The sequence below is a fragment of the Scyliorhinus canicula genome, chromosome 5, assembly GCF_902713615.1.
Source record: "Scyliorhinus canicula chromosome 5, sScyCan1.1, whole genome shotgun sequence".
NCBI lineage: Eukaryota > Metazoa > Chordata > Chondrichthyes > Carcharhiniformes > Scyliorhinidae > Scyliorhinus > Scyliorhinus canicula.
The window spans coordinates 151,894,683-151,914,370 of NC_052150.1; the positions used below are offsets into that span (position 1 = coordinate 151,894,683).

The window sequence follows — 19,688 nt, forward strand, 5'->3', positions numbered from 1 at the left end:
GATTGGTCAAAGCATTGCCCTGGGGAATGAATCAGTGAATGGCTGTCACTTATTTTGTATAGCTGAATTAAATGCAATGTGTCTATATGTTCTGTCTGTGTGCAAAGAACAGTGCCTTGTGTATTAATATATATATAGCTTCCAGTACAAGCAAATGTACCACACGGCGAACACGGCTGACACGTTAGTTGAAATCTTGTCTGTAATTTCTTTATTTGAGGGGTCATTTGGTGAATTTGGCTATTTTGGTTTATGGTTCACCCACAGAGATTGTAACATTGTAAACAAGTGGCAGAAAATTAACATGTAGGTATCACAATCAATTGGGATAGCAAAACAACAGTCTTTTTGCAAGGAGATTGGAATATAATAGTAAGGAAGTCTTGCTGAAATTGCATAGGGCTTTGGTGTCAGGTGGATGTACTTTTAAGAAATGGATGTTTATCAAATAGCTGCAGTGATGTCAGTGTGTGGGTGGAGCTGGGCTGTCTGTCTTTCACTTTCGTTTTTGAGCTGGCAGGTGCAGTGTGTTTTTGGTTCAGTTTTCAGAGGTGAAGAGCTGCATTCACAACAAGAAGATGTGTGATCTCTCTCTGCACTCTAAAGATCACTTGGTGATTTCACAGTAATACCTGTTTCTGTAGAGAATTAAAACCTGCTGTCTTCATTTAAAAAGGGTTTAACTTGTGGATGTTGTTTGGAAAGTTATCAAGGGTTATCTATAGAGTACTGTATCTTTTGGTGGTGTGGTCAGGATTGGTAGTTGATAAACCGTTTACTGTGTTTAAAAAAGGTTAACTGGATTCATAGAATACACATTGTTTGCTTTAAACATACTTTAGCTCTCTGTTGGATCACACCTGTAAAATGGGCAATGGGCCCGTGTGCTCCGCATAACCAAAATCTATTTAAAGTTGTGGGTCAGGTGAACTCCATGATATACTTTATTGTTCTCTAAATGCTGGCCCATAATAATTTGGGAGCTCGTGAGATAAAAGTCTATCTTTCGTGATTGGGTTGGCTTAGTGTACTTAAGGACAGTTAGGAGTGAGCATATTTGTGTTTGCTTTTCAGGCGTGGTATACCAGTTTAAGGAGAGAGTTTGTTGTGGACAATGGATCTTTCAGAGGCTCGGAAGTTTTTGGGGTGGAGAAGGTCACACGCAGTACCTGACAAACCGAGACTAAAAACAGGGCTTTAGATTTATCAAAAAACATTGCAGTTAACATTACCTGACAGAATACGAAAAGAGGTACTTACGGCGCTAGCTGAGTATTTAAAATTACCTGAGATACAGTCTGGCTCAGGACCTTATCAGATTGAAAGGAAATTAAGTGAGGTGAATCATGTGGTAAGAACACCAGGTAGAAGGAAAACTCACCGAGTGTGTCATGTGAATATGCTTAAAAGGTACTTTTGAAAGGGAAGGAGAGGAAAAGTAGGGTTTTAATGATTTTAACTCAAAGTGACGAACCAAATCCAGATGACTTTGAATTTGACATCCCTCAAATTAAATTGGAAAATGAGAATGTACTTAAAAATTGGGATAAATTGTGGAGTTACCTTCCAGAGGGAAAATGAACTGACCTGAAAGAGTTATTGATATGACATGGGCAAGTTTGTGGAGATAAGTTGGGAAGTACTAAAATGGCTATACATGATGTAGATATGGGAAATGCTGTTCCAATTAAACAACATCCATATTGACTTAACCCTTTAAAATTGTCACAGGTTAACAAAGAGATTGAGAGTATGCTTAAAAATGGCATAATTGAAGTGGGTTGCAGCCAATTGAGCTCACCCATAGTGATCGTACCGAAACCGGACGGTACCCAACGGTTGTGTGTGGACTATAGAAAGGTTAATGCAGTTACAAGAACGGACTCTTATCCTATCCCACGCTTGGAGGATTGCATTGGGAAGATGGGGCAATCAGCTTTTATTTCCAAACTGGATTTACTTAAAGGTTACTGGCAGGTACCTTTATCCGAAAGGGCGAAGGTGATTTCAGCTTTTGTGACTCCAAATGGTATATACCAATTCAAAGTTATGCCCCAGCCACATTTCAACGGTTAACTACCAAAGTTGTTTCAGGATTACCCAATTGTGCGGTATACATCGACAATCTGGTAATTTTCAGTTAGACATGGAAAGAACATTTCAAGTATCTGATGAAGTTATTCGATCAACTGCAGGAGGCAGGTTTGGCGGTAAACCTAGCCGAAAGTGAATTTGGAAAAGCTCAAGTCACTTTCCTTGGCCATACAATCGGACAGGGTCGAATGGTCCCACGGGATGTGAAAAGAAAAGTTATTGGGGAGTCTCCAATACCCTCGACACAAAGGGAAATAATGCGATTTCTTGGCATGAGTGGATTTTACCGGACATTTGTGCCGAACTTTAGCAGTGTGGTTGCTCCACTGACGGACCTGCTAAAGAAGTGTAGCAAATTTAAGTGAACAGCGGAGTGTCAACGGGCATTTGACTTCCTGAAGGCTGTGTTAATCATTGCTACTGTGTTAGCCATCCCAAATTATACAAAACCATTCAAAGTGGCTGTTGATGCGAGTGATGTGGGCGTAGGTGCGGTGCTTCTACAAGGCAATGATGAAGAGCTGCCTATTGGTTATTTTTCGAAGAAATTAAATAAGCACCGGAAGAAGTATTCAACGATTGAGAAGGAGACTTTGAACTTGGTGCTGGCTTTACAACATTTTCATATTTATGGGACCAGCAATCCGTCTGACACAATTATATATACTGATCATAATCCATTGATGTTTTTGGAGCGATTCAGAATAACAATGCAAGACTGTTTTGATAAGAGTTTATTGTTAGAGCCATTTCATTTAAAAATAATACATGCGACAGGACGAGAAAACGTGATAGCCGATGCTTTGTCACGAATGTGATGAAAAGATTGGGCAGCACGGTAGCATAGTGGTTAGCCCGATTGCTTCACAGCTCCAGGGTCCCAGGTTTGATTCCCGGGTTGGGTCACTGTCTGTGCTGAGTCTGCACATTCTCCCCGTGTGTGCGTGGGTTTCCTCTGGGTGCTCCGGTTTCCTCCCACAGTCCAAAGATATGCAGGTTAGGTGGATTGGCCATGCTAAATTGCCCTTAGTGTCCAAAATTGCCCTGAGTGTTGGGTGGGGTTACTGGGTTGTGGGGTTATAGGGATAGGGTGGAGGTGTGGGCTTGGGTAGGGTGCTCTTTCTAAGAGCCGGTGCAGACTCGATGGGCCGAATGACCTCCTTCTGCACTGTAACTTCTATGATATGACAGAAGTAGGTTCAGTGGAGGAAGAACAACTAAAATGGACTATGTTGTTATAAATGTTTGCGTGTTTCGTTTCTTTTAAAAAAATGTGTATTCACTATCAATATTTCTTAAAGGAAAGTGGAAAGGTGAAAAATTAAACCATCTTGAAGTTGATGGTTTATTTATGTTTCTTGGGAGGTGTCAGGTGGATGTACCTTTAAGAAATGGGTGTTTATCAAATAGCTGCAGTGATGTCAGTGTGGGGGTGGAGCTGGGCTGTCTGTCGTTCACTTTTGTTTTTGAGCTGGTAGCTGCAGTGTATTTTTGGTTCCGTTTTCAGAGGTGAAGAGCTGCATTCACAGCAAGTAGATGTTGTGATCTCTCTCTGCAATCTAAAGATCACTTGATGATTTCAAAGTAATACCTGTTTCTGTAGAGAATTAAAACCTGCTGTCTTTATTTAAAAAGGGTTAAACTTGTGGATGTTGTTTGGAAAATTATCAAGGGTTATCTATAGAATATTGTATATTTTGGGGGCTGGTCAGGATTAGTAGTTGATAAACTGTTTACTGTGTTTTTATAAAATTTTAACTGGGTTCATAGAATAAACATTGTTTTGTTTTAAACATACTTTAGCTCTCTGTTGCATCACACCTGTAAAGTGGGCCTTTGTGCTTCACATAACCAATAAAGTTGTGGGTCAGGTGAACTCCATGATATACTTTGGTGTTCTCTAAACCCTGGCTCATAATATTGGTGAGACCACACCTGGAGCTTAATACAATTCTGGTGTCCTTTTGTAAAGAAGGATAGACCTGCCGTGGAGAGGTTGCAATTAAGATTCACTAGATTGATTCCAGGAATGGAAGGCTGCCCTACGAGGAGAGATGGAGTAGAAATTACCTCTGTTCTCCAGAGTAAGAGATGCTATTGAAATGTATAAACCTCTTAGCAGGCGTGACAAAATGGATGCTGAGGGTCTATTTTCCCTGCTGAAGAGTTTAAGATCGGGGAAAGTCGCAGGATAAAGAGATAATCATTTGGTGAGGAGAAATTTATTCACTGAAAGGGTTCCAATTCTTTAGATTTCTCTACCCTCAAGGTTTGTAGATGATCACTTGAATATATTCAAAACAAGAGATCAATAGGTTTTTGGGTACTAAGGGAATCAGGAAATTGGGCAGGAAAGAGGAGTTGTTGTAAAAGCCCAGTCATGATCGCATTTAATGGCAAAGTCGGCTCAGAGTTGCATATCCTTCTCCAATTCTTTACGGATTGGCAATTTAATTAATATATCTTAAAGATAAATACTTTGTCAAAAAACTTGATAGAAATAGCAAGAGTAATTCTGTATCTATCTCTAAATCTTACCGTGTCTTATTTACAATTTCTGCACCACGTGCCATGTAATAATCTAGATTCTGTTGGAACTGGTAATTCACAGGTCTTGGGTTGTTCTGGGAAAAAAAAGTGTGAAACAAATTTATAGGCTGTACAGAAAAATGTAGTAAACTATTTTATATTCAAAAATGAAAGCTACAAAGCTTGTCAACTGAGAACCCAATGCCAGTGCCTCAATTGTTGTATTCAGGCAATTAGGTCAAACCTACTTGTGTCATAAGTTATTTAAACATTAAGATGATGAAACATCACAGCTGATTTAATTCAACACACATCATATGTCATCACGTTGCCCGGTCAATAGACTCTCTTCTTCACTTATTGCTCATTCAGTCTGTGGGCTTTGGAGTCTCCGCACAATTTCTGTCAAGCAACATCTCGATTTTAAAATTGTCATCCTTGTTTTCAAATCCCTCCAAATCTCTGTAAACTCCTCCAACTCCACAGTCTTTTGAGATACTTGCGCACCTTTAATTCTGGCCTGCATTCCCAATCATAAACGTTCCACCATTGGTGGCCATGCCTTCAATTGCCCTGGCCCCAATCTCTGGAATTGCCTCCCTATACCTATTTGCACATTGACCTTGCTTTCCTCTTTTAAATCACTTCTTAAAACTTAACTCCTTGACTAAGTTTTTGGTCATATTGTCAAGAAAGCCTATCAGGAAAACTCAAGAAATTGTAATATTTTTCTGCCGGTAATATTCTTGTCATGTTTTTCAGTAGTTGGGCTATGTGGTTGGTAATTAAAGCAAAGTACAGAGTGATTGTGCAAATCTAAATTGTGGGTTTAATATAGTAATGAGTTTAGCAGGACTTCAAACAGATGTTTACATGAGGTAATTTAGTAAGGATAGTTACAGAATGTGAATGGATTTGAATGGGTTGATGTGATTCAAAGGGGAGGATTTGCAAGGTGCAAGAGAAAAGTGCCATGGGTAAAGTATGGACAGAGTCAGTTTACGTTTTATTTAAATTCCAAATGCCAAAGTAAAGAGATGAAAGTAATCAATTCTGGGTGAGACAATGGAGAGATCAAAGGGAAAGCACGTATTTAAGGGGATACTGAAACATATGTAGATAGCTGTTTTAGATCTCTACAGATAGCAACAATCACAGTCCAACTCCTAACAAGCAGTGTGAATGAAGCCAGATCTGAGAAGCTAATTGCTGTTTTTTTAAAAAAATGTTTTATTGAAGGTTTCACATTTAACAAACATGAACTGAACTGTGACACAACTGTGCAAATTGTCCAAACAAGGTACAATTGTCATGTTAACAACACAAGAAATCAGATATAGAAAACCACACAACAAAAGCTATATCCAAATCCTCCTTATATCCAAACACCATCCATTAATCCTACCTCCCCCAGTTGATGGTAATTAACTCTTTGAATCATGAGTTAAATGGCTGCCACCTCAGGTAGATCCCCTGACGGTGTACTTGACCTTTTCCAGGTGTTAAAAAGTCCATAAGGGCACCCAACCAGGCCGAGGCACGAGATGGAACGGATGCTCTATATCCCAGCAGAACTCATCTTTGGGCTATCAGTGAGGCAAAGCAAGCACATCCGCCCTCACCCCGGTGAGTCCATCAGCCCAATCCACCAACAGGCAAGGCTCCAGATCAATGTCAAGAATTGCTGACATGGTGTCAAAGAAGGAGACCCAAAATCTCACCATCTTTGGACAAGAAACAGAACACCTGCGTTAAGGTTGGCGGGTGTATGAGAACATCGCTTGCACCTGTCCTCCACTTCAACAAAGCCATCTGTCTATAAACAGGTCTATTAAGCACTCTAGCTCCGTCCTTTGCCATGCCATAAAAATCGAACACAAACCCGATGACGGAAACAAATGGTTACAATTTATAGCAGCCAATAATGACATGGCACTCAGTTTGGAATGTTGTCAGAGCTGCCTCCATATCTTCAAGGTGGAGATCACCACTGGGTTTGAGGTATATCTCGTTGGAGAGAGAGGGAGTGGTGCTGCTACTAGAGCCCAGAGGCTCGACTCACCAGCATAAAGCGACACCCTATGTTCCCTTGCCCTCCGATCAATCCTCCTCCATCCCCAGAAGCCCTTCATTGCCATATGTTCTATGGCCAGAGTGAAAAGGAGAGGCGACAATGGGCACCGTCTTGTACCCCTGCTCAGACAAAAGTGTCCCGATCTCGTCACAGTGGTACAAACGCTAGCCATGGGTTTTGTGGACAGCAGCTACACCATGAAATAAATTTCTGTCCAAATGCAAACCTCCCAAGTACCTCAATGAGGTATGTCCATTCCACGCTGTCGAATGCTTTCTCGACATCCATAGTTCGGGGGTCAAAGAAGGCGAGAGGATAACATTCAAAATCCGCCTCTCCTCCTTATTTTCCTCCTCTACTCTCGTCACATTTGACACCCCTTCCGGTGGCTCCGATCTGTACAGATCCCTGTAGAACGTCTGAAAAGCTGTATTGACTTCTCTCGGTGTTGTCATTAACCCAACCTTCAAATTCTTGACATGCATTATCACCCAAGAGGCCGCGCACTGCCTCAGTTGGTACCCCAACAGACGACCTGTCTTCTCCCTGTGCTCATACACTATGCCCCTTGCGCATCAACAGATAACCCTTAATAAATTCCCAAACAATATCTGGAAGACAAAATACCCTTTTAACACAAAAATCACGTTTAAATTCACTATTGATAACAGTCAGCACTTTGAAATCACCCAATTGATTTGGAGACAGTCCTTAGTTTGCAGAGAGTGATCCTTATGCAGCTCCTTGTTTTGCCTGCAGCTATCCAGCTCTCAAAAACAAAACTAACCACACTTTGTAGCAAACAGCCTAAAACGAAAGTAAAGCAGACAGACATCCCAGCTCCACCCATTCTCTGACATTACTGCAGCTCTCTAATGAACACACATTACTGCTGGGAGGACTAACAGATTTGGACCTCAGACGTCTCCACAACCATCAGTGGTTCCCCCAATTAGAATTAATGTTCTTCTTCAGGGTGGCTGTTACCCAACCAGCTTTTCCTACCCACAGCTATATGTTTTACTGGGCCAGTGACGTAGCAAAATTGGAAAGATTTAAACAGACAGGACTGGTTGGGCATGTTGCTACTCTGTGATCACCAATCTATTATTTTTATGCTACGGGCACTGATCATCCCAAACCTGGTCTTCCCCTTCTCCCTTGTAATTTGTTAAACAACATTTAACATGGAGAAGACTGTTTCCTGTACTGAAAATGCAGACATTTTTGCTAAACATGTAAACATGCTGTTAACAGAAGTTGAAGTTTCCTCTTGAAAAGATAAGTGTAGCATATGTAGACATGTGAATTCAATTTAATATGCGCAAATGTCATCTCGTTTCGGTCTTCACTGAGAGGCACGCTTGAAATTCAATTTATTTCTCATTAGGGAGTTTCTTTTAGAGAACGTTAACTTTGCTCGGAAAGGCAAGCAAACATTTTTGATGTCTCTAAAGAATAGTACTTTTTGTGATGTAAGTGCATACCTTCAGACATGTAGAATAATTCATTTCTGAAACTAATTATAAGTTAGTATTATTGCAAGGTTAGAGGGCATAATAAAATGCAAATAGTTATTTGAACCCCTCAGCAATATTGCAGCCTTAAAATTAATATTTATTGGGGAATATGTACTATGTAGTTCATACAATCATACAGCACAGGAGTAAGCCATTTGGTTCACTGCGTCTGTGCAACACTTTGAAAGAACGATCAAATTTGCTCTTTCCCAATAGCCCTGCAATCTTTCACCAACATATAGTAAATTCTCTCTTGAATCTGTTTATACTACTGTTTTGGGCTGAACATTCTAAACCATAACAATGCAATGCATGAAAAAAATGGTCTCCTCAACTCATCTCTGAGCTTTGTTTTTGCCAATAACCTGAAATTTGTGCCCGATGGTGATCGACCCTTCCGCTGGTGAAAACATTATTTTCATTTACTCTACTAATATCCATCTTGGCCGGGACTCTCAGTTGCCCACTGTCGGCACCGGAGTTCCTGATGTGGAGAATCATCTTGCGTCGGTCAAAAAACGGGATCAGCGGCGTTGTGATGCTTCTGTCTCCCACTGGCGATGGCATCGAGGTTTGTGCAGAACGCTGTCAGGAGGATGCAAATAGGTCATTTCAACTCATTTGCTTCCTATTAACGGGCTGGACACCGGATTCTCTACGCCTCCAAGATGCTCCGGCCCTCTGGGCTGGGATTCTTGCGGGTGTGGATTTGTGCAAGTATTTGCCAATGCGCCATAATGCCATTAGTTGCTTCGCACAATACCTCACAGTGGGCCAAGGGAGTAAGTATTTAACATAGTTGCCCCCAAAGTCCAAAAGAGGGCGCCCTCCCCCCACACAAATCCTTCCCACCCCACCCCCAGCCCCTCCCATCAGAGCTCTGTACCAGAGACCCCTAGCAGACCCCCCATTTCCAGGCAGAAACAGTGAAAAATCACTGCTTTCTCACCTACCTGACCCTTACACCTGCTGTCTCAGACAGAGGTGTAGAAAGCAACAGTTGTTACTTCATAGAGAGCCAAAACACATCACAGGGCTTTAAACCCCATCATGTCCTTTGATCTAGGGTGGAATGGACAGCGTAATAGCTTTCAGACAGCCAGGTGCCTGGATTTTTAATTTCCATTTTCCTTCACGCTTGAATGCATCTAAGTACCCTGCTTTGAACCTAACCACAATATTTATAACCATCTAGGAGTTTAAGTATTTCACTTCCGCTTCATCTCAGCAAAAAGCTCTTAACCGCTTTTGATGTGGTCAGGATCTGTCAATTATAGTTTGATGTCCATAAACATTGTGGTTAGGTTAATTATCTATGAAAGTGAATAGAAGTCTTTAGTATCAAAGGATTTGACAGGGTTTAAAGCCCTGTTATGTGGTTTTGAGTTCCTGTGAAGTAACAGCTGCTGCTTTCTACACCTCTACCAAGGAAACAGGTGTAAGGGATAGGTAAGTGAAAAAGCAATGATATTTCACTGTTTTTGCTGGACTGCTCTTTAGTTTCCAGGCAGGGAAGGCTAATGCACATGGGGGACGGCGGTCTCGATATGGGGGAGGGAGGGGTAGAGAGAGAATGTCACTAATGTGCAGGTGGGGGAGGAGCCTTGGATGTGGTGGGGTGTCGCCGATGTGGGGAAGACGGTGTCTCCAATGGGGGGGGGTTCCAATGTGGGGGGGGGGGGGGGGGGGGGGGGGTGTCTCTGATGTGGGGGGAATGTTTCTGGATGTGAGGGACTCTGGTGGGAGGTCTCTGAACCGGGGGTTTCGGTCACCCTCATGTGTGCATTATGTGCAAGGGTGGGATGACTGCAATTCACATGGTTGATTGGGGGGGTGGGGGGAGATGGCTCCCCTATTTGTCAGCAGGGGGGGGCAGGATTTGTTGGATGGAGGGGGAGATAGCTGCTGGACTTCAGTATCGGGCCTCCTGGGCTTTAGTGATTCACTTCCGACAAGATAACATAGTCTCCCAAACAGAAAATCTTGTCCCATAATTTAAATATCCCTGTTAAATCTCCCTTTAAATCTTCTCTGTTTTAAGCAGAACCATAGGACCATAAGTAATAGGAATAGGAGTAAGCCATTCTGCCCCTCGAGCCTGCTCCACCGTTTAACGGGATCTTGGTTGATCCAACGTTCCTCACATCCACTTCTCTGCCCTTTGCCCGTAACGCTTAATTCCCTTACTGATCGAGAATCTATCTATCTCAGCCTTAAATGTAAGTAAGGGCTCTGCCCCAACAGCTCTCTGTGGCAAGGAGTTCTAAAGACTCACAACCCTCTGAGGGAAAAAATTTGTCTTCATCTCAGTCTTAAATTGGCACCCCTTATTCTGAGACTATGCCCAGCTTCTCGATCTCTCCACATAATTTAACTCCCTCATCCTGCTAGCACTGTAATAAATTGCCTCTTTACCCTCTCAAGGTATATTTCCAAAAGTATTGTGCCCTGAACTAGACACATTACTCCATCGGAGGACTGACCCGTGATTTACAAAGGTCGAACAAAGCTTTAATTGATAACTTATGATTTTCACAATGCACAATTACCAGCTGTAATAAAACCACAACAAGTTTGTGTATTTATCAGCGGTTTATCCCAGCAAAAGGAGGTAAGTATTTGAAGAACAAAAGACATAATTTGAAATAAATCACTAGAACACCATTTTAATTTAAACCCTCCCCATCCTCTCCAGAAAATGCAGGGTCCATCAAATTTGTCAACTCAAGAGCAAACTTGCCAGTGCTGTGGTGGGAAGCAGCTTCACGGGAAAGGTCAGTGTCCAGCAATTACTGTCCAATGCTTCCAGTGCAACCAACAGGGGCACTTTGGTAAACTGTGCAAATCAAAACCCCAGGACCGCACAGACACCCTAAAGGTAAACCACAAGGCCAAGACCAAAATCCCTGAAGACACACAACCATGCTTCCTGGGTGACATTAGAGAAAGGGTTTTTCATTTTGGAATGCTGGCATTCTGGTAAATGGTTATCAAACAAATTTTAAATTGGATTCAGATACCTGCGTGACAGATGGACACTCCACTTTATGAAGCAAGTGGAGACCAACTTCTGGTCATTGGCATGATCTTTGCACCACTAAGGTATGGCACCAGACCTTTGAGCTGAACTGGCCTTTCTTTCTCGAGCAGGGATGTCTGCATAGCCCTACATCGCCTTGAGATGGCAGAAGAGTCAAGACTGCCACTGTAATTAGTCTGCTACACAGCACAGTCCTGAGTCCCCAAACTCCAGAGTATTCAGACTTTGATTTCACCTGCCATCTTCCTTCTCTTTTTGCAGAGCAGATTCGTCCATCATCATTTCAGGTTCTGTAAAGTCATCAGTGGTCAGACTAACTTACTGCAGATGACTAGGATACCTGGTGGAAGTGGTACCACAGAAGGATTAACAGTCTGAGGTGCCTCCATCTACAACGATGGCATAATCGGTAGACATATCAACCACTTTGCTAACTTCCAACCAGTGTGCCAGAACCACAGAGATGCCCGGACCTCATTGTAGTCTTGCACCATTAACCAAAGGTCAAGGTGGCCATGCTGCTCAATCTTCTTCTTGTCAAGGAACGCCCTGCCTCAGCCTCAGGGAGCTTCTGACAGTAAAAAATGAAACACAAAAAGCACCATCAAGCAGATAAATACCATTTTTGTTCTCCCTGCATGAAACAATTATTAGCAACACCAACCATGCACCGCCAAACCAGCCAGACCAGTCAGTCGTGGCTTAACATCAAGCAATCGAGGAAACAGATGAAACCATATCAAAATGCCAGTTCAACCTCAATGCCAACAACAAGATCCAGAACATATCACCCTCCCGACTGAAAAGTGAAAGAGATGTGGAAGGTTTAAGGTCTCCAGATCACCTGAATTTCTAATCAAGGACTCAGTGACTAGTGATTCCACATCTAGTGATTCTGGAAGACGGAACTGAGAGCATTGAAGCTAAGTTTATAGATGATACAAAGATATAACAAAGAACAAAGAAATGTACAGCGCAAGAACAGGCCCTCTAAACCCTGCCCCTCGCACCTTAAACCTATGCCCCCTAGTAATTGACCCCTCAACCCTGGTAAAAAGTCTCTGACTATCCACTCTGTCTATGCCCCTCATAATCTTGTAGACCTCTATCAGGTCGCCCCTCAACCTTCTTTGTTCCAGTGAGAACAAACTAAGTTTATTCAACCTCTCCTCATAGCTAATGCCCTCCATACCAGGCAACATCCTGGTAAATCTCTTCTGCACCTTCTCTAAAGCCTCCACATCCTTTTGGTAGTGTGGCGACCAGAATTGAACACTATACACCAAGTGTGGCCTAACTAAGGTTCTATACAGCTGCTTCATGACTTGCCAATTCTTATATTCAATGCCCCGGCCAATGAAGGCAAGCATGCCGTATGCCTTCTTGACTACCTTCTCCACCTGTGTTGCCCCTTTCAGTGACCTGTGGACCTGTACACCAAGATCTCTCTGACTGTCAATACTCTTAAAGGTTCTACCATTCATTGTACGCCGCCCAAGTCTCCAAACGATTTAAATCCTGCTGTACTCTCTGACAGTCCCCATCGCTATCCGCAATTCCACCAACCTTTGTGTCGTCCTCATTGTTGAGGGACAGGTCATGTTGAGGAAGCATGCGGGCTACAGAAGAACTTGGATAGGCTAGGATAGTGGGCAAAGAAGTGGCAGATGGAAGACAATGTGGAAAAGTGTGAGGTTATGCACTTCGGTAGGAAGAAGGGGCATAGACTATTTTATAAATGAGGAAAGATTTCAGAAATATGAAGCAGAAAGGGATCTTAGGATCTGAGTTCAGGATCCTCTTCAGGTTAACATGCAGGTTCAGTGTCAGTTAGAAAGGCAAATGCAATGTTAGCGTTAATTTTGAGAGGGCTAGAATACAAGAGTAGGGATATACTGCCAAGGCTGTATAAGGCTCTGGTCAGACCCCATTTGGAATACTGCGAGCAGTTTTGGGCCCCGTACCTCGGAAGGATGTTACGGCCTTGAATGGGTTCTAGAGGAGTTTCCTGAGAATGATCCCCAGAATGCTAGGCTTGTCATATGAGGAACAGTTGAGGACTCTGGGTCTGAACTTGAGTTTAGAAGGATGAGGTGGTGAACTTACAGAATACTGTGAGGCCTAGATAGAGTTGATGTGGAGAAGATGTTTCCACTTTTAGGAGAGACTAGAACACGAGGGCATGACCTCTAACTGAAAGGACGATCCTTTAAAGCATAGATGAGGAGGAATTTCTACAGCCGAGGGTGGTGAATCTGTGGAACTCATTGCTGCAGAAGGCTATGGAGGCCAAATCAGTAAGTGTCTTTAAGACAGAGATAGATAGGTTCTTGATTAATAAGGGGATCGGGGTTATGGGGAGAAGGCAGGAGGATGGGGATGAGAAACTATATCAGCCATGATCGAATGGCAGAGCCGATGGGCCGAATGGCCTAATTCTGCACGTATATCTTATCTTCTTAATGAGTTGAAGGGGGAGAAGGGATAGTGAGAATGTTGTTAATGTAAGGCTGTAATAGCAGTAGTGTTGGAATAGCACTAACCTTGTAACAATAAGGCAAATGCCTATGGCATTTATAACATTATAAACTTTAAGTAAACTAAAGTAACTCTGTATCCAAAGGATAAAGACTTGATGGGAGTGTAGTAATAGGGTCTGGTACATCAAGCGTTAATTTGGGACTGAGTACAGTACCACCCACACACTGATCTAAGAAGCACATGACCCAGAGCCAGAACCTAATGTGGAAAGATCTAGGATAGAGTCAGCTCCATACCTGTACCCTTTACCGTATATATGTATATAGTTATGAGTTGTTTAAGACTTGCTGTTCATATACTTAAGAATACAAAGCCTACTGTTCTGGGGCAGAGTCTAATGTTACATTCTGTACTTTAAAGGTTACAATCTCCATTCAATCAAAGGTCACCACCACAGGCGCTAACGTACCATGCCTCCACACCAAAACGCAGGCAAGAATCCCAAAACATAGATTCCCTCACACCTGCCTTTGCCATTAGTGCAATTGTGGCATGGCTCACATTTAAAAAAAATAACTCTTGGGATATGGGGATAATTGGCAAGGCTGATATTTATAGCCCAACTCTAGTTGCCCTCATGAAAATGCTGGTGGTCTGCCTTTATTTTGGCTTCAGCCTATGGGGTGAAAATATTCCTACAATAATGTGAGGCCATTTGATGATTTTCGCAGAAGGTAATATGTCCAAGTCAAGTGATTTGAAGGAAAAATTGAAGGTGAAAGCGTTCCCATAAACTTGCTACCCTTGTCCTTCTAGTTGTTGGAGGATGCAGTTTGGGATGTGCTGAAGTAACCGTGGCAATTTGAAGCAGTGCATCCTGTGGGTTGTAGACGCTGCAATCACAGTGTGTTGATGGTTGCAGGACTGAATTATGATGGAAACAATTCTGCTGCTGCTGCTGCTAATGGCCCTGAGGGTGTCCAAGTTTTATATGTTAAACTTAATCCTAACATTTCTCAATTAGTGTGATGGTAGTGCCAGCCAATACAACGGAGAATGCCCTCAACAGAAAACAACTTGATGTCCAAAAATGTGCAGCGATCATTCCTACCAATGCTGTAATGGATAGATTGGTGAAGATGATGTGAATTAGATTTTTCCTCGTTTGCTGCTCACACCATCTGCCCAGTGAGTCTTTGTCTACAACTTAACAGAAATATTTTAAATACATTTTCTCTTCTACCTTGTGATCCTGCAATTATTTTTGACCTTGAGGCAATTCTTCTCTGACATATCCACATAGCCGTTGCTATTATTAGGTTTGGTCTTTTCCAATCCTGACCTACCCGTTGATTCTACACTGTCACACTGTTATCTGCTTAGTGAAGAGAAGTGGTGGGTTGAAATCTACACAGTGGATCCTTGTGAAATGAGAAATGTACCATCTTACTCCACTTTGTCATCTATTTTAATCAACTTTGATAAGGACATGAGGAGTCCACACCAAGGACAATAAAGAAACATCGGTTTATTTACTTATTTTATTCAGGCATTTATGTAAACAACAAACACACAAATAAGAGCAACAGCAAACTTGTACAACATAATAAATAACCAACACCTTCCCCTCCTCCCGTCCGGCCTTCCCCATTTTAACCCCCTTATCCACCCCTCACCTCTGCTGACATCTCAATCCTCCTCAAAGTCGTTGAACGTCTTCCACCTCCAGGCAAACCCATCAACCGGCCTTCTCAAGACAAACGTAATCGTTTCCAAACTCAGGAATTTCGCCAGGTTGTTTACTACCCCACCCACCCCCAGAAGAGTGGCTTCGAGTCCCTCCACCCAAACAAAATCTGTCTCCGGGTTATCCGAGAGAGACAAAGGCCAAGACATTGGCCTCTCTCGCGCCCTGGACTCCCGGGTCTTCCGACACCCCAAATATCGCGACCTCTGGGCTTGGGACAACCTTTACCCCCCACCACTCAGATATGACATCCGCAAATCCCTTCAGTTTCGGACATGCCCAGAACATATGGTATGGTTTTGCAGGCCTCCCCACGCACCTACTACACCTATCCTCTTCTCCCTCGCCAGGGCAAAAAGCAATGGGGAGAGTGGACATCCCTGTCTTGTCCAACGGTGCAACTCTGAGCTCACCCGGTTCGTCCACATGCTTGCTACCGGCGCCCTAACCAGCAGCCAGACCCAATCCACAAACTCTGCCTGAACCCAAACCGCCCCAACACATTCCACAGATAACCACACTCCACCCAGTCAAAAGCCTTCTCTGTATCCATTGCCACTGCCACCTCCACTTTCTGCCCCTCCGAAGGCATCATCACCACGTTCAGTAACCTCCTTACATTCGCCAACAACTGTCTCAAAGAACAATACAGCATAGGAACAGGCCTCCAAGCTTGTACCAGTCATACTACCATGGCCAAAACCCTCAGCACTTCCTAGTGCCCATCCTATCCATGCATCTGTTGAGATGCCTTTTGAATGCCATTAATGTATCTGCTTCCACAACCTTCCCTGGCAACGCGTTCCAGGCACTCACTACACTCTGTGTAAAACGGACCTTAAACCTATGGTGCCTGGTGACCGACTCCTCCACCCTGGGAAAGAGTGCCTGCCCATCCACTCTATCCATGCCCTTCATAATCTTGTCTCTCCTTCACAAACCCCGTCTGGTCCTCACCTATCAACCCCGGAACACAGTCTTCAATTCACACCTTTGCCAACAGCTTGGCGTCCACACTTAGCAACGATATCGGACGGTGCGACCCACACTGCTCCGGATCCTTGTCTTTCTTCAGTGTTAGGGAAATAGACGCCTGCGATAGTGTAGGGGCAGATCCCCCCTTTCCGTAGTCTCATTAAATGTGCTCACCCTCGCCGCCTCCTGCTTCCTGGGTTGGTGGGCCAGCATCCTACTGGCCTTCTCCTCCGCAACTGCCTTACTGTCTTCCCCATGGACACCAGCCCAAACTCTATCTGGAGCCTCTGCCTCTCTTTCAAAAACCCTGTCTCAGGGGCCTCCGAGCACCTCCTATCAACCTTCAAAATCTCATCCACCAATCTTGCTATCTCTGCTCCTTCCTCCTTTTCCCTGTGCTCCCGAATCGAAATAAACTGTTCCCTACCCACTGCCTTGAGTGCCTCCGACACCGTGGCGACCGTAACCTTCCCTGTAAGATGGGAGATATACATAACCCCGGACTGTCAGCCCTCACCCACACGCACACCTCCTCACCTGCTTGTAACCCCACATCCAACCTCCACTGCAGGCACTGGGCAACTGTCCCGTCCACACACAAATCCACGCAGTGCGGCGCGTGGTCTGAAACCATGATCCCCGAATACCCCGGACGACCACCCCGGCCAGCAACGTCTTGTCCACCACAAAGAAATCATTCCGGGAGTACACCTGGTACACATGGGAAAAGTACGAAAACACCTTTGTTCTCAGCCTCCTAAACTCCATGGGTCCACCCCCACCATGCGCTACATAAACCCTTTCAGCTCCTTCGCTACAGGCGACCCCCCCACCCCCTAACCGCCATGATCAACCGGTGCAAGTCCAGATCCCAGCACCCATCTCATAAACTCCACATCATCCCAGTTTGGGGCATGAACATTCACCAAAACCACCATCATCCCCTCCAGTTTTCTACTCACCATCACAAACCTTACCCCAGAACCTGCCACAATGCTCCCCACCTCAAACGCCATCCGCTTATTTACCAGCAAAGCCACCCCGCTGGTCTTCATGTCCAGTCCCAGCTAGCCTGGCAGCCCCCACCCAAGGCATCCAAGCCTCCTATACCCCACTGAGCCACCCCTCACCCCCCCCCGTTCGCACTCCCCATGAAACAAAGAAACAGGAAAAAGGTGCACTCACCCTCAACTCTCGCCCAGCATCACGCCACCAAGCCCAACAAAACTCAAAGGAGTAAAGTTCTCCAACAACCATCAAGAGAAGAAACAAACACCTCCTCAAAAGTGCAATGTCTTCGTTCTCCTGCCAGACCATTGTCCCTCAGAAATTCCGTTGCAAAATAATGTTCCCGATTCTAGAAGGTGATCCAGAGGCGGGCTGGGTACAACATTCCGAACTTCACCCCCTTCTTAAAGAGGGCAGCCTTAATCTGGCTAAACCCGGCCCTCCTCTTCGCCAGATCTGCGCCCAGATCCTGGTACACCCGCAGTTCATTGCCTTCCCAGGTGCACTTCCTAGTTTTCAAAATCCTTTCCTTGTCCAGGAAACCGTGTAGCTGCACCACCATCGCCCTCGGTGCCTCATCTGCCTGCGGCCTCATCAGCGCCCTGTGCGCTCAGTCAACCTCCAGGGGCTGGTCGAAGACCTCCTCCCCCATCAACTTTTTGAGCACCTTGGCCACATACCTTCCAGCTTCCGCTCCTTCGATGCCTTCGGGGATCCGCAGGTTTTGTCTCCTGGAGTGGTTTTCCAAAACCTTCACCTTCTCCGCCAGCCGCTTTTGGGTCTCCCGCATCACCCCATCTCGGCTATCAATGAGGCGAGCCCATGCTCCCCCACTGTCTCCTCCACTTTCTGAATCGCCTGACCCTGGAACTCCAGCCTCTGCTCCACGCAGTCAATCCCCGCTTTCAGCGGCTCAACCACACTGGTTAGGTCCTCATGGCCTTCCCTTCTCTGCTGGCTGAACTTCTTGTTCAAGAAGTCCACCAGTTGCTCCATTGGCCACTGGGCGGGCAGGACAGGCCCTTTACCCTCCGCCATCTTGACCTGTGGCGCACAAAGATTCTCCTGTTCCACTAGATCCCTTCTTCACGACCCACTTCTGGTCCGTGGATCCATCCACCAGCGACACCAGTGGAGACGCACTTTCTCCAATCACTCCTGCACCTTTTTTTCATCCAGACCTCCACCCTGCGGGAACGGGGAAAAGGTAAAAAATATCCGCCTTGAGCGGGAACTGCCAAATATGCAACCACTCACTCCATCGCCACCACCGGAGGTCTTGAAACATAGTTTTATTTACACATAATATTTACACTGTCCAGTAGATCCCTGCCGGATTCCTGTTTTGATCAGTGCCTTACTGGCAGACCTTTTATACAGAGGTTAATAGAGATTCCCTACCCCTAGCGGGGGAGCTTGTACTCTTTAAGACACGGGGAAGATAATGATTCCTACGCAGGCTATTACATCAACGTTAGGTGGTTTTCTATTTTACTCCCAGCTGGTGTTCCGTCTTCACTCTGCTGAATTCACTGACACCAGCTCATTCCCCCCTGCTACCTTTCCCGTTACATCGCATGTTCTGTACTCAATTCCTTGCTCACAGCTAAAGATACCTTTCTTAGGTTATTACCCTTACCTCCCCTCTGAAATAAAGTAATTTCTCAGGACTGCAGTTGTCCTTCCCGTTAAACTTTATCTCTTTGACTCCCTTCACTTAGAACTCTTTGGGCGCGATTCTCTGGAAACATTTCTAAGTTCATTTATGGCTGTTTTCTCAGGGAGTTTCCCGCCAGCTCTACCGGCGATTCCCCACCGCTATTCAATGACACTTAGTCATTGTTTTGGGCCCTCAGGAGTTTCTGACTGGTTTAGCCCACACTTAGAATTTTTTTTTAGCACTGAGGAGCTGAACTCAGAGATCAGGCCACCATTTTGAAAGGGTGCCCTGATCTGTAAATTAGTTTGTGGGTCCCCATATCCCCCACACGTAGGCAATGTCACCCTCTACACACATGGACACTACCCCACACCCCCTAAAGTGAGGACACCTTGATATGGTACCCTTGGGGCCCGTTCTTCAGGCCCTCCAAGCCCCTTACAGCACACCCTCCCTTCCAGGACCCCACCCGTCGCCCCCCCCCAACCTCGCTGAGGCCCCGACTTACCTGCCCTGCACACCCCACCCTTGAAACCCCCCCTTCACCCTCCTTTATGGGC

The 19,688-nt window shown here is 44.7% G+C and overlaps 1 protein-coding gene across 3 annotated transcripts in view; it reads right to left on the reverse strand.

Annotated features, from left to right (window-relative positions):
• Positions 1–19,688, reverse strand: part of tbc1d5 (TBC1 domain family, member 5) — a 604,945-nt gene that overhangs the window by 149,191 nt on the left and 436,066 nt on the right. For all 3 annotated transcript variants that reach the window (XM_038797832.1, XM_038797833.1, XM_038797834.1), the window contains one exon: positions 4,633–4,718. In XM_038797832.1, coding sequence (XP_038653760.1) covers positions 4,633–4,718 — 86 coding nt within the window. The remainder of the gene's footprint in view (positions 1–4,632; positions 4,719–19,688) is intronic.